Below are 15,214 nucleotides of genomic sequence, written 5' to 3' on the forward strand. Positions count from 1 at the left end.
CATTTATTTGCTGATTTATTTATTTGCTTGTTCATTATCAGATTGGTGAGAAGTGGTAAGAACAGACGCTGGTCTGTTATAGGCCCCCAGTCCCTATGACAGTGCCTGGCACATAGTAAGTGTTCACTGAAAGCTGATGTTACAACATAGGGTAAGGATTGGCAAACTTTTTCTACAAAGGGCCAGATCGTATTTTCGGCTTGGCAGCCTGCAAAGTCTGTTGTGACTGCTCAGCTGTGCCTCAGAGCACCCATAGGTGTAAATAAGCAGGCTTACCTGCGTCCCAATCAAATGGACAGTGACAGGTATTGGGCCCTAGTTTTAGTCCCTGGTGGAGGTTAAGAGAGCAGACAGCTGGGTGTCAATCCTAACTTAGCTCTGAGACCTTCAGTGGGTTAGGCACCCCCCTCGCCTCCATTATCTTGTCTATAAAGTGAGAATAAAAGTAGTGCCTGGTAACTGCCTAGAGCAGGGTCTGGCATGTATTGTGTGCTACGTAAATATCAGTGCTCTCCATTCTATTACATTGTTGATTAAAATAAAGTATGTGTAGTATTTTTAGCACTCTTTGTAGATTTAATATCCTTTTCATTTCTCAGCACAAACTGTTTTGTTCATTACATTTTCATATTAAAGGGTATCTTCATATCCTTTTGTAAAAGAGCTTTCTGATCAAAATTACACTTTCTATTTTGGTTTTTAAAAAACTTATTTTACTATATATAAAGCTGTCATATAGCATTGTAGTTTTACTTAATGTATAAGGAGATACAAGACACTGGGGACCCTAGAAACCATCAGTATGGCATGCATGTGAGGCAGAGTCTGAGGGTTTTCTGGATGTTTTGACCTCCCAGGGTCAAGCAGATAGGAAAAGGTGAATTTTCTAAAAGGACTTTGAGGCAGGTGAAGCCTAGTGTCCTGGGGCTTTGGCTGTGTGGATCCTGGGGTTTTACTCCCTTTATGCAAGCTTTCGTCTCTGCAGGCTTTCCTGCTGTTTCCTTTATTTTTTTTCTGAGTTGGAGTCTTGCTTTGTTGCTCGGGATGGAAGGTAGTGGCACAATTATAGTTCACTGCAGCCTCGAACTCCTGGGCTCACCTGCTGCTTTTGTTATCTTCTCATACCTTTGAAAACTGTCCACTTTGAGACAACTTTTCAATATTTTTCTGCGGTAGATTTTTTCCCCCATCCTTGCTTCTTTCAGCTGCTACATGGAGATGAAGGAAAAGCTCTCCGTTATTTGAAATAAGCTAGAAACAGGGAAAGACCTCTGCAAAGACCTTGTGCTGTCTTGTCAGATTTCTTGTCAAGAAATAATTTGATGGCACTCTGGAGCCTGCAGCAACTCATGAGCACTTCGTATAAAAAGAAACTTGATTGCCAGGTGTGGTGATGCACACCTCTAGTCCCAGCTGCTCAGGAGGCTGAGGCTGGAGGATCACTTGAGCCCAGGAGTTCGAGGCTGCAGCGAGCTCTGGTCACACCCCTGCAATCCGGATGACAGAGCAAGACCCTGTCTCTAAATAAATAAATAAATAAATAAATATTTTTAAAAGTTAAAACAAGTCCTCCTTTTGAGAGAAAAATGTCTTATCTGCATTTTTACACTCTCACTCATATGTATTTACATAGTGGTTTGTTTTTTTTTTTTCCCCAGACAGAGTCTCACTCTGTTGCCCAGGCTGGAGTGCAGTGGTACAATCTTGGCTCACTGCAACCTCCACCTTTCTGGTTCAAGCGATTCTCCTGCCTCAGCCCCCTGAGTAGCTAAGATGGCAGGCGGAGGCCACCGTACCTAGCTAATTTTTTTTACATTTTTAGTAGAGACAGGGTTTCACCATGTTGGCCAAGCTGGTCTTGAACTGACCTCAGATGATCCTCCCACCTTGGCCTCCCAAAGTGCTGTGATTACAGGAGTGCGTTACCGCATCCAGCCCTACATAGGGTTTTTTCATGTGCGGCTGGAGGAGGGATGTCAGTAAAATTTCTAAATGAAATTTGGGGCACGGATTTCTTGCTGCTGGTTTTGCCCTTTCTTTTCAGTAGCCTTGACTTCTAGGGAGACTGGTAGGTGGCTGAGGTAGAGAGAGAATGGTTTTCTTCCTTTTCTTTAGAAGGAATTGAACTCAAGGAGGGGAAGCAGGAAAGAAGAACGGGAGCAGGACAATCAGAGACTTTTTCAGCCACTGAGAAATAGAGGATGAGAGGGAGGCCCTCAGTGGAGAGCTGGAACCCCGCAGGCCGCAGAACTCCCACTTTATGTCCTGGGGGAAATTCCCCACGCTGTTACCGCTGTGTTCACTGAGGGCGATTCTGCAGAGCTGCCTGTCACCATGAGCTCTCAGGATGCTTTGAACGTTTTGTGCTGACCTCTCCTCTTGTCTCTTTCTCTAACAGAGGAGGAAACCTGACCCTCTTGCACTTCTTGCTGGGTTTGAAAACTGCAGCTGACGATGATCTGGTGGCTGACCTTGTGGTGAACATCCTCAAAGTGTGCCCGGACTTACTGAAGAAATACTTCAAGGAAGTAACGTTCTCCTTTATCCCACGAGTGAAGTCTACGTGGTTAAATAATATCAAACTACTAAACAAGGTAAAACAACATGATATTTAAAAGTCTGTTAGCTAGGCTGGGCACGGTGGCTCACGCCTGTAATCCCAGCACTTTGGGAGGCCGAGGCAGGCCGATCACCTGAGGTCAGCAGTTTGAGACCAGCCTAACCAACATGACAAAAACCTGTCTCTACTAAAAATGCAAAAATTAGCCGGGTGTGGTGGTGCGCACCTGTAATCCCAGCTACTTGGGAGGCTGAGGCAGGAGAATTGCTTGAACCTGGGCGGCAGAGGTTGTAGTGAGCGGAGATCGCACCATTGCTCTCCAGCCTGGGCAAGGGCATAGGGAGTTGGGGGAGCAGCAGACATTCTGATCTGGTAAACTGTGCAACGTGAAGACCTTTCCGGGATAAAAAGGGATATTTTCGATCATATAAATTTGGTGTCCTCGTCTTCTATAGCATTTTGCCTTTCACTGAGCTGAATTTGAGGTTTGTTCCTTTAGAATTTTTTGAGCCAGTTTATCTTGTTCATCAAGATTTTGCTCAGACTGAAATCTTGTTGAGTGTCAGCATAGTTAGACTGGACTTGATGAAATGCCTGATTATCTTTTCCCCGTCTGGGCTCATAAGAAAATAACATGAAATGTCTGATTTGCAGGATGGTTTTTAAAGGTTGCCGTTTCGATTAATTAGAACAACTTGAAATAAGCTGTGAAGCGGTGATCTGCTGGTTTCAGTGGATGTATGTTACCTTCCTTTTGATCGTGGTGTCAGCATCTGCCCATTTACAAATGGAGGCACCTACTGTTTTGGGGCACTAATGCCTGACTCGTTTGAACCCTCTGTCACTGATTTTTGGTTGCCTAGTGATAAAATACCTGGGATTGTTTCTTGTGCCTCTACCTGGGCCTGGTGTTATCTGTAAAACCGGTTTCTATTCCGCTCGAGTGCCTAGGTGCCCAGTCTCCATTTACCTTGGGATGAGGAGGATGTACTCTACCCCTCATTTTGGTACAGATAGTCCTGGGGCTAGCACCCCCGTTGGAGCTGTATCTAATGGAGGGGAGGGGTGAGTGTGTGGTCTTTTCGGGCCCAGGATTGAGTCCTTGCTTGGCTGCCTACTAGCTATGTGGCCTTCGGGAAATTACCTAACCTCACTGAGGTCCAGTTTTTTAACCTATGAATATATTTTTGTTTTCGTGGTAAGTGTCCCTATCCCAAAGGGTTATCAGGCAGCTTTGAGAAGATGGCTTCCTGACATCCCTTCCTGACATAATCTCTCAGGTGCCTGTCACATGCGGCAGGAACTGATGATACCATTGGTAGTTATAGCAGTGATTGATTTGCCATCAGAGGTTTTAAGAGACTCTGCAGACCACAGGTCAAGTTCTGCTCTGAAGGTCCTTTCTCTGTTAACAGCCAGTCTCCTGACCTGATTTGTCTTTGACAAGTAGATTTGGGGGTTAATCTTCCACTCAGCCTGTGGGGAGTCTGGGACCTTTATCAACTATAATTACTTGATTGAATGGCTTCACCTTTGAAGACATTTTCACCTTCACCTTTGAAGACAACTAGTCTCAGGTTTGAAACTTACTTCCAGCACCAACTAAATCTCTTTTTTGCTTTTCCTAGATCTACGAAGCTCAGCCAGAGATTTCCCGGGCGTTTCAGACCAGAGAGTTTATACCCTTGCCTCGGCTCCTGGCAGTGGTGATGGTGACCACCGTGCCCGTGGTGTGCAATAAGAGCATGTTCACCCAAGCGTTAAACGTAAGCTCGTGTGGTTGCCCTACTTCTGGCTAAACTCACTGGCTGCATGATGTGATTATTCTGAGAATACCAGCCTGGATGTATTTGATTGTGTTTTGTCAGGGAGCCTCTGAGGCTTCCAGGACAGAGGCTGTAGTTTGAAATAGCTGTGAGTGACAGGTCCACTGATGTGGGTAAGGACCTTGGAGCAGAGACACTTACATGTCCTTGGCCCTGCTCCATCACACAGCAGGGACCCCCGCATCCCTCCAAGCCTTTCTAGTCCTGCCTGAGGGTGGGAGAATGTCAGAATCAGGAGAAGGAAAGGTCATCATTAAAATCTCATTAGTTTAGAATTTCCAGACATGATAGGACTGAAATTCGCCTAGCAGATTCTTTCTTTGATAGTTTAAGTGAATAAGATGCCTGGGGAACATATACTTTGAAGGCCAGCTGTTTTCAGGCATTTTGGGGAGGACACGTTCTCTTTCGGGCGTTTTTGGGAGGATGCTGTTTTCAGGCATTTTTGGAGGACGTTCATGGAAGAGATTGGTACTTAAATTTCACATCACTGTTTATTATAAAGGTCTCCATGTCCCATCAGAAGCCACATTTGGAGGAGTTCATGTGTCTTTCACCACAGCAACACGGGCCTAGGTGAATGGCTGTGAGGTGTTGGCACACCTGGGTCCTGGGCCCTGCCAGCCCCTCCTAACCCCGAGTTGCCTGAGGTACCTGGGGGAGGCCAGGTATTTGAAGGGGTGTCTTCGTCCTTCTAAGCAGGCTGAGTTGTGTGGCTTCAGTAGGAGCAGGGTTGGCAGTGGTGGGTTGCACAGGCAGGGGTTGGCCCAGTGGTGGTGAGCACAGTCACTGTAAAGCGGGTAGACTCCTGAGACCATGTGCTGAGATTCACCGTGTTCTGATCCCCCTCTATGGTTTGCGCTGAGCATAGGTGATGGTGTGAGGAGGAGAGAGGAACCTGCGTGGGAGGAGACAGAAAGGTCTTGTGTTGTGTTTGTCAAATCATCATATGCAAAATTAGCACCTAGCTAGCTTGCCCAACTGTTGTAATTAATGTGGGAGGCATTTGTATTCTCAAGGGACTTACAGGAAAATCAGACTGAAAGGATTAGTCTGATGAACCTCCCTTATTTTTTATTTTAAAAAATTTATTTTTTGAGACAGGGTCTTGCTCTGTTGCCTAGACTGGAGTTCAGTGGTGTGATCATAGCTCACTGCAGCCTCAAGCCATTGGACTCAAGTGTTCCTCCCACCTCAGCCTCCTGAGTAGTGGGGACTACAGGTGTGCACCACCACACCCAGCTAGTTTTCTTATTTTTATTTTTTGTAGAGATAGGGTCTCACTATGTTGAGCAGGCCCGTTTTGAATTCCCGGCCTTATGCAATTTTCCCACCTCGACCTCCCAAAGTGTTGGGATTACAGGTCTGAGCTGCCACACCCAGCCAGATGTGCCTCCTCTGTGGGCTGCGTTTGCTCTCCCTTCCAAGCTTGCTCCTGGTAGTCTGGGAGAGAAAAGCCTGTCTTCTCCTCCTCGCACAGTGTTGCTTCAAGACAAAGGGTTGTGACCCTAGAGGGGTGTTCTGTCTTCTGCAGGGAGTGGCTCCAAGGCAGGAGCGTCAGAGGACACAGCCTCCTCTCTTCTGTGCAGGGCCAGGGCCAGGGCCACTGAGCCCATCCCTGCCTTCCTTCCACAGGTGCCCTTTCTGAGACCCAAGACTGTGTTTTTATATAATTATGGATCTAGGGGCTGGAGTTAGATGATGTTTGCCTTTTTTCTTTCATTTCTTGTGGTTTTATCTAAAAAACTTTTAATAGTATACATTTTAGAATCGGGAAGAGAAGCTTTAGCCTATTTTAGAAACAGGAAATCAGAAAGCATTTGGAGGCAGGACCCCAGGTTGTTGGCTGAGCTTTGTGCTCTCAGCCCCTTGGGTGGAGTGTGCATGCTTGTGTGGGGCCTGCCTTTGAAGCGATTGTGGGGCCGGGCCGTTCTTGCCTTAAGATAGTTCCTATAGTCCTGATTGAGTGTGCAGTGTACACAGTGTGAGGCCCCAGCTGACCGGAATGCTGGGGCTCTGGGGTGTTGTGGTTACTGAACTAAAAGTCAACCAGGAGACTTCTTTGTTTCTACCTCACTGCTAGTCTGCAGTATCCCAGCCAGGGCTTCTCAGACTCGGCGTCGGAGGGCTCTCCTGGGGATCGTGTGAAATGCAGATTCTACTTGCGTTGTCTGGGCTGGGCCTTGGGATTCTGCATTTCTCCTGAGGGCTGGGAGCTGCCGTCACATGATGCTGCTGGGACTCTTTTCCTGTTGTTGGTAGTAGCGCTGGTTCTTGAACCCTACCTAGTCTCTGCAGTGAGTGACTCTCCCAGCCATCATTCTTACTGGAAGTCAAGGCTCTGGACGTCACAGGTCTGTGATGTGGGTTACTAGCTCGCTGAGCTTGGAGGTGGATTTTAATTCTAAAGTACCTGACGCATTCTTTTTGCCATCCCTCCACCTGATACTAATGTTTTTAATAGTGGTAGAATCCTGGGCAACATAGCAAGACCCTGTCTTTACAAAAGTGAAAAAAAATGGCTAGCCACAGTGGTTCACACTTGTTATCCCAGTGCTTTGGGATACTGAGGCAGGAGGATTGCTTGAGGCCAGGAGGTTGAGGCCAGCCTGGGCAACATAGTGAGACTCATTTCTTAAAAAAAAAAAAAAAAAAAAAAAAAAAAAAAGATTAGCCAGAAGTGGTAAGTGCCTGTAGTCCTGGCTACTTGGGAGGCTGAGGCAGGAGGATTACCTGAGCCCTGGAGCTTGAGGCTGTGGTGAGCTATGATCGCACCACTGCATTCCAGCCTGGGAGACAGAGTAAGACCCTGATTCAAAAAAAAAAAAATATATATATATATATATAGTGGTGAAGTAGTGAGTTCTGGTGAGATCTATCGTTAATGGAGGACATTCATGATAGCTGAGTGGTTGTCTCAAGGCTTACCAAAGAGCGGATGACAGAAATGAAAGCACTGCTGGACTCTACCATTAGTGGGTGCTTTCCTGGCAAGTGCGGACGTCAGGAGGGCGAGGTACCCGGGTCACCTCTTCTCACAGTGTAGAGACCAGCTGTTTCATGCAGTTTCCCCTGCGAGTCACCTGAGGAGGGACAAATGCCAGCCAAGTCCATGGCTTAGCAAATCAGTGCCCACCAGTGTATCCTAGAGACATTTGTGCATTTAACTCTCTTTCTTCTCAGTTGGACAGCACGTCAGTGAGGTACACGGCCTTGTCCCTTATTTCTGTCATTTTGAAGAGGGCATTAAAAACTATTGACCACTGCCTGAATAAAGAGGCGTGGCAGGAACCTGGCGTGTACACAGCGGTGATGATGGAAGAATTCGTGCAGCTCTTAAGAGAAGCCCTGAGCAAGGTAGGCTCCGGCCCAGGTTTGGGCTTTCCTTCCAGACCTCGCCAGGTGGAAAGGCCATTCTGGGAGCACAGTGGACAGAAGCCAAGTGAGGTGTCCTTGGAGCTGCAGCATTAGGCCAGTGGGCAGTGTGGTAGCAGGGGTGCTGAGGGTCAGCTGAGAAGACCTACCGCTTGTGATTATAGGCAGTGATGTCACAGAGCGTGGTCCAGAAGTCCTTGTGAGCAGAGTAAGAATTTAGACGGTATACATGTGCTCTCACAGGGGTTCTGGCTCTGGTGGGACCGCATGTTTAATCAGGAGCCATGGTGATGTTGTCGAGGGGTAGGCTGTGTCCTTACCCCTCACGCATGGCTGCAGGCACACACAGACTGCACCGTGGCCCAGTGGGAAGGGAGGCAGTGGCTCAGGAAGCCCCTCTTGCTTCCCGTGGCTGAGGGCCAGGCTTCTGTAAACTGGCTGGCTGCTCTGAGAGCCCCAGTCACACAGGGGAGCTTTCCTGGAGCTGCTCCTGAGAAAGTGTGTCTTTTTTCCCTGCGTCTTTTGCTCAGGTGAATGAGGCTTAAAAGGTTTGTTTTAATGATCAGAACTCACCTGTTCACCAAATCCTTACTGTGTACATTTTTAGAAATTATACCGCAGAACACAGTCGGGTGTGGTGGCTCACGCCTGTAATCCCAGCACTTTGGGAGGCTGAGGCGGGTGGGACCAGCTTGGCCAACACGGTGAAACCCTGACTCTACTAAAAATACAAAAAATCAGTCGGGTGTGGTGGTGCATGCCTGTAGTCCCAGCTCCTCAGGAGGCTGAGCCATGAGAATCACCTGAACCAGGGAGGCGGAGGTTGTGCAGCGAACTGACGTTGCCCCACTGCACTCCAGCCTAGGTGACAGAGTGAGACTTCATCTCAAAAAGAGAAAGAAATTCTACTGCAGAACAGAGCTCACAGTAGCCGTGGGCCTGTGTTCCCTCCACTCTTCCGTCTCCTTCTTACGCACACTCCCGTAGACTCGCACCTCTCCCGTTTTTTTGCATCTTGTTAGTATGTTCAGTTCATTTGTCTCCCTTTGTTGGTGAATACAACTAATTTTTGGCTTCTTTTTCCCTTTTAGATTTTGCCAGACCTGAACACTGTCGTGTGGGTCTGGCAGTCACTTAAAAAGCAAGAGACCAAACAGGATGATGAGAAGGGGAAGAAAAAGAGCGCCAGGCCCCCAGCGGCCTGCGAGGCTCCCCAGCGCGGTGAGGGTTTGCAGGGGGTCGGGGGCTCTGCTGTTTGCTGGGGATGGAACTGACACTGGCAGCCCAGGATAGCTACCATCCAGAGGGTCCTGGAGCAGTTCTGGTTTCAAGGCACCTCTGGCTGTGAATGTGTCTGTGTCTTCTTTTTGCTTAGGGAGAAGAATTGGAAAGGAACCGTAGATTGAATTTTAGTGTCTGTTAGAAATGTGACAATCTTTATGCAAGCTCTGTGTCTTCTCTGGAAACTTGAGCGTTAGGCGCCATGTACTCTGGCCTTTCCAGGGACAGTAGTTTGGGGGTGCTCTCTCTTGCTGTGCAGACAGAGCTCAGATCCTTGTTGCTGGTCAGGCACTGGGCTTTGTACCTTATGTCTTTATTGTATTCCATCCTTACGGCAGCCCTGCAAGGCCCTGCTGCATATCCCTAGTGCTCGGATGAGGACACAAAAGCAGAGAGAGAGAGAGAGAGAGAGAGAGAGGCCGGAGCCTGTACAAGGTCACAGCAGTGACATGAGGTTTTCACCCAGACCCTCTGAACAGTGCAGACATCTTTATTAACCTCTTCAGTACGTTAGATCCGGGTACTGAATGGTCTGCCTGCGGCCTCGGTGTACAGCGTGCAGTTGGCTGCAATGTGGTGCCACAGCCGGTTCAGCTGCTCAAGGACAAAGAACCAGTATGTTTACTAATTCAAGCTGTTTTCTTTTTCTTTCTTTCCTTTTCTATTTTTTGGTGCAGATGATGCGGAAACCATTCTTTTGAAAGCTGTTCTGCTCCAGGTCATATGCCTCTACCAGAAGGTGGTCCCCCACGTGGTCATGCAGTACAACTTTGACTTCAGCAAGCTCCTGAAAGGTGGGTTTCAAGGGCTTATAGACAAGTTGCCACTGTTCCTGCCAGTGTGGGTGGAGGAAGTGCCAATAAACCAGAGCAGAGCCCTGGAGCCAGGAATCAGGCAGGCGGGTGGTTAGTTGGCTGCGTGCTCATCCATTAGCCTGAGAACTTTAACTGCATGCATATTTTTTAAATAGCTGGTCTTCCTTATCAGATCAACACTTGGTAGCTGTGAGAACAGTGGAAGAAGCCAGCCGGCTTCCGAGCGCTGAGTGACCTGCATGAATGGCCCACAATCTGATCATGTGACATTAACTCTAAAGTCACTTTTCAAGGGAGCAGAGGTGCAGAGGGTATAGCAGAAACAAGAGTCCTGCAGAAGGGACATCTGTTCATACAGAGATGCTGTTGACATAATGACTTCATCTTTGACCTCACCGAGTCAGGTTCAAACTCGGAAAAGTAACAAGCTTGTCTGGTCATGTTTCCTGGATAGTAAAGTGTGTCTGATCCCCTTTATAACTGGGCCCACAGGAGAAGACTTGCAAAAATATCATTCTTGGAATTTATATACGCTAGTGAAATACTCCTTTTCAAAAGCTGCAATTCACTTTTTAACCATTTGAAGGTGAAAGGTTCTCTTTGCTGTGGAAATATGAAATTGACTAGAATGTGGTCTTTTAGTCTTAAGTAGCAAGGAAAAAACCCAAAGAGCAGGGTAGAGGAGTACGCAGTCTCAGGCGCAGGTGGCTGTAGTCTCAGCCCACAAAATGCTCACTGTCTGGGGAGCGAGCGAGAACATTAGTGAGAGCCCACCCCTGGAGGGCTCATGGTGGGTGCGGTGATTCTAGTATGGGGTCAGTGTCAGTGTGGGCTGTGGGCAGGGGAGGGCTTCAGACAGTGGGATTTGGGCTTTTTGTTGAAAGATTTGGACAGACCAGGGCATGGGGGGACATCAGGTGAGATGTGCCATGTGAGGTAAGCACAGGACAGCGACATGGAACCCTGCATCCTTCTTTGTCTTTCTCCATGGTGAGTTCTGGTGAGTTCCTTGTCCTCTGGTCAGGGCAGCAGTTGCTGGGCACCCGCGTCCACGTGCCTTTTTTCAGTTTGCCTCTTTTTCACCCATAGGCATCATCTCCGAGCAGGGCCTTCGAGAGGAGGTGCCTCCCATTCTGCAGCACCACATGCTGAAGGTGGCCCTGGAGCTGCCGGCCAACAAGTTTCTGTGGTTAAAGGCACAGGTAGGAAGCAGAGCTCCCTATTTTCTGCCCTAAGCTAACCTGCTGGGCCTGGGGACTTCTTGGCCTGATGAATTGCTAACTGGTTCAGAACCTGACAAGGCAAGATGGAAGAGGTTAACAGTTCCCGTTTTAGAGAGACCCACAGCAGAGGTCCTGATTCATGACGAGGAGGCCTGGGAACCCACTTGCTTTTGTAAAATAGGGTACTTCACATGGCCTTGCTGCAATTACATTGTTGCCGGGTCCAGAGAGTTTCATTTATCTCAACTCATTTTTACATTTTTCTCATTTTTTAAAGAATGCATTTTTCTCAATTTTAAATAATAAAACAAACAAAATACATTCCTTATCCTTTGTCCTTATCCTGGAAGAACTGACAACGAGATGAGAATAGATACCAAGTCAGGAGAGGGTTGAGGCTGGTGGAAGAACCGGTAGTCATTGCCAGCATTTTTTTCTGGGTCTTTAATAAAATATCTTCTAGAACGTTTTGGAGAACATAATGTTAAATCATAAAGGGAAGCTCAGGATGTCACAGATAGTTACCCTGGGCTTAAGCCCAGGATCCGGCATCACTTGTGCAAAGAGGAGGAGGGAACGTGATCAAGCAAAATGAGGCATTGTCCAAGTGTTTCTCATAATCTGAGCTGATTTATTTTTCAATGACTTAGATCTTATATGGAAGCAATAGGATAGAAATATATGTCAGCATTTTTATATGTGACATTTCCTGGAAGACTTAAGAATGCTGTGCCTCTGGGACTATGTGCCTCTCCCTCCAGTCCCCGTCCTGAGGCTCCCTTGCATAGCTGAGGATCATGCTTACTGAGAACTGACTTGCATGCTGGGCAGGATATGGGTGCTTCATGCGGCTGCTTGGTTCATGCTGCTCAAAGATGAGGCAGCTCGGCACAGAGTGTCAGAACCTTCTGCAGGGTCCTGTCCATCAGTGGTGGGTCCAGGATGGGACCCAGGCGGTGCCATCCAGAGCCCTGCTTGCCACCGTTACACTGAGATGTGAGGTCACTGCCACCGATCCCAGGGAGGTGACAAGCTGGACACTGTTGATTGGTTTTCACTCCAGCTGAAGTGGGCTCAAGGGATCTTGATAATTTAGTTGGAAAGTGAAAGAGCTGGTATGAATTTATATCCTGTGCCCCACCTTACCCTCATAAGACACATCTGCTGGCTTTGCCTGAACTAACCAGCACTTCACCATGTCCAGTGTTGTCCTCATTGCCAAGGGCTCCAGCGAGCCACACGGGCTCAGCAGAGTTTGGGTGGGGATCTCGAGCTCCACATGCTTGTTAAGACATGTGTTTACAGCCCAAAAGCCTTTTGAGGAGGCTAAGTTATGCATAAGCAATCCATTCTGTCAGCACTGGCATCCTGAAGAAAGTAACAAGGATGTCTTTTGATGGACTCAGATAGCCCTGAGGTCCCTCCCTCCCCACCATCCGCCAGACAGCACAGCACCTGCCTTGGTTCCCAGTAAACAGCCAGGTACCTTCTCTGTGCCTCAGTTTCCACATATGTAAAGTGGGGTAACAACAATACCCAACTCACGGGGTGGGTATTGTGAGTCAGTGTAAGCTGGGCCCCTGGGCTGGCACCAGCAGAGGAGCAGGGCTGCCTGTGCTTACCTCTTGCTACTCTTCCTGTCAAGCTGTAGTTAAAATGCGATGAGGTAAGGACCTGGTGGCCTACTGTGTGTTCAGCAAGTGATGTCTCCTTTATGTTTTGTTTTTTGTTTCTGGAGGTGAAGTCTCACTCTGTTGCCCAGTCTAGAGTGCAGTGGCGTCATCTGGGCTCACGGCAACCTCCGCCTCCTGGATTCAAGTGATTCTCCTGCCTCAGCCTCCCAAGTAGCTGGGACTGCAGGCATGCGCACCCAGCTAATTTTTGTATTTTTGGTAGAGACGGGATTTCGCCATGTTGGCCAGGCTCGTCTCGAACTCCTGACCTCAGGTGATCCACCAGCTTTGGCCTCCCAAAGTGCTGAGATTACAGGTGTGAGCCACCATGCCTGGCCTCGTGTTATGTTTCTAACATATAACCATATATTCAAATGCTATGTGTAATTATATATATTAAAAATACATCATATTGTTTAAACTCTAGGAAGGCCCAGATGCAGAAATTATTGGAGGTGAACGATCAGTATTTTACTTACTAATGAAAATGTTTGTGACCAGTAGTCATTTACAGCTGAAGTCCTCAACCAAGCTTCTAATCATAAAGGTGAGCATTTTCCACAAGTTTCTAGCTCTGAAAAGCATTTTGTGTAGACTTTCATCATGGTAAGTGCTTAGTCAACAGTTGTTGAATTCAAGAGGTATTGGGATTGTTTTTAGTGTTAAAGTAGAAGGTTTTATGGCAGTTTAATTTATTGTCTTACACTTAGCTACATTCCTGAGAGGCAGCCTGGTGAATTGGAAAACCTTTTTTTTACGGGGGTAGGTCATTTCTCGCTTGTAGGCCCAACAAATACTGGACGTTGGCCCCTCAAGGGGTGTTTAGTAGGCAGCGCCTCTTTTCTCTTTCTCAGCCTCCAGCCTTCTCCAGGACTTTCAGCCTTTTTGCCGGCATCCGTCACCCAGAGCCCATGGGTCATCAGAGCAAGTGGAAGAGAACAGGAATTTATTTCCTTCTCTTTTTGGTCCTTGATAAGCCTGTTTCCAGAGCTGCAGGTTTTGTGATAGCAGTAGGACATGTAGTCCGCATTTCTGCTGTGTAGCAAACATGTTGGGGGATGTACTATGTTTAGGGTGCCGAGGTTTGACCTTTCACTTTCATACAAGTGCTGATAACCTTGCTGCACTTAGAGCCTCTCCTGAGCCACTTTAAGAATGTGGCTAAGTCTTAACCTCTGTTGGTTGCCATTTCCTTCCAGGTATGCAGCTGTGAACCTGACCCCAGCCAAATTTCACGGTCACTGACTGCAAATAGGTGAAATTGGCACGGTCAGGCCTTCCTCCAGCCTATGGTGTTGCAGGGCTCTGTGCTGTGAGGCCTTGTAGACCCGAGTTTTTGCTGTCAGACCATTTAGGGAAATCATTTCATCACTTGTGCACATGCAAGTCCTGCCTCATACCGGCTTCTGTTCTGTTGGAGAGAGTGGATGCTTCTCCCTCAGGTCTGAGTCTTGAGGTCCATGTTGAAGTGATAGGATGTGACTGGTTCATGATCTTGGAGAATTTCATACGGGCTGAGGGTTGAGTAGCTATGAGGGGTCAAGTTTTACGCATTTAATGAGTCTTTGTGAAAATCCAGAGGTCTTTGGCTCCTACGTATTTCCCTTCTTTTTATTTAGGAAATGACGATAAAGGATACGCAACCACGAGGGAAGGGATTATATTGTCTTGTTTGTTTGAGACAGGCTCTCGTCCTGTTACCCAGGCTGGAGTGCACTGGTACAATCACGGCTCACTGCCATCTTGACCTTCTGGGCCCAAACGATCCTCCCACCTCGGCCTCCTGAGTACCTAGGACCACATGTGTGCACCACCACTAACCTGGCTAGTTTTTTGATTACTATTTTTTATATAGACAGAGTCTCAACTATGTCGCCCCTGCTGATCTCAAGCTCCTGGGCTCAAGCGATTCTCACGCCTCAGCTTCCTGAAGTGCTGAGGCATGAGCCACTGCGCCTGGCCAGATTATATTGTCTTTGAGAGAGAATAGAATGATTTCTTTTCCCTGTTTCCTCAACAATAGGGATGTTATTTTGAAAGGGTAACTTCCAGAGAAAAATGGGATGACACTTTCACCCTCTGCGTGCTTCTCGGGCATGTCATGCTGGAGCACAATGAAACTGAACTCCCACAGAGAGTGGGTTCTGTAGGCTGGGTGTGGTGGCTCATGCCTGTAATCTCAGCACTTTGTGAGGCCAGGGTGGACAGAGCACTTGAAGCTAGGAGTTTGATACCAACCTGGTCAACTTGGTGAGACTTTGTCTCTTCTAAAAAACTACAAAAATCAGCCAGATATGTTGGTACATGCCTATAATCCCAGCTACTCAAGAGGCTGAGGCAGGAGAATCACTTGAACCTGGGAGGCACAGGTTGCAGTGAGCCGAGATCGTGTCATGCACTCCAGCCCGGGTGACAGAGTGAGGCCCTGTCTCAGAAAAAAAAAAGACAGCAAGTGGGTTCT

At 47.7% G+C, this 15,214-nt stretch overlaps 1 protein-coding gene across 1 annotated transcript in view; it reads left to right on the forward strand.

The window, feature by feature from the left end:
• The window catches only part of URB1 (URB1 ribosome biogenesis homolog), a 76,584-nt gene that overhangs the window by 19,924 nt on the left and 41,446 nt on the right, over positions 1-15,214 (forward strand). Inside the window, exons 9-15 of the mRNA XM_010338325.3 lie at positions 2,399-2,594; positions 4,189-4,326; positions 7,570-7,743; positions 8,853-8,982; positions 9,720-9,836; positions 10,947-11,059; positions 13,181-13,300. Of these exons, the coding sequence (XP_010336627.3) occupies positions 2,399-2,594; positions 4,189-4,326; positions 7,570-7,743; positions 8,853-8,982; positions 9,720-9,836; positions 10,947-11,059; positions 13,181-13,300 (988 nt within the window). The remainder of the gene's footprint in view (positions 1-2,398; positions 2,595-4,188; positions 4,327-7,569; positions 7,744-8,852; positions 8,983-9,719; positions 9,837-10,946; positions 11,060-13,180; positions 13,301-15,214) is intronic.

This window comes from Saimiri boliviensis, chromosome 18, assembly GCF_048565385.1.
Source record: "Saimiri boliviensis isolate mSaiBol1 chromosome 18, mSaiBol1.pri, whole genome shotgun sequence".
NCBI lineage: Eukaryota > Metazoa > Chordata > Mammalia > Primates > Cebidae > Saimiri > Saimiri boliviensis.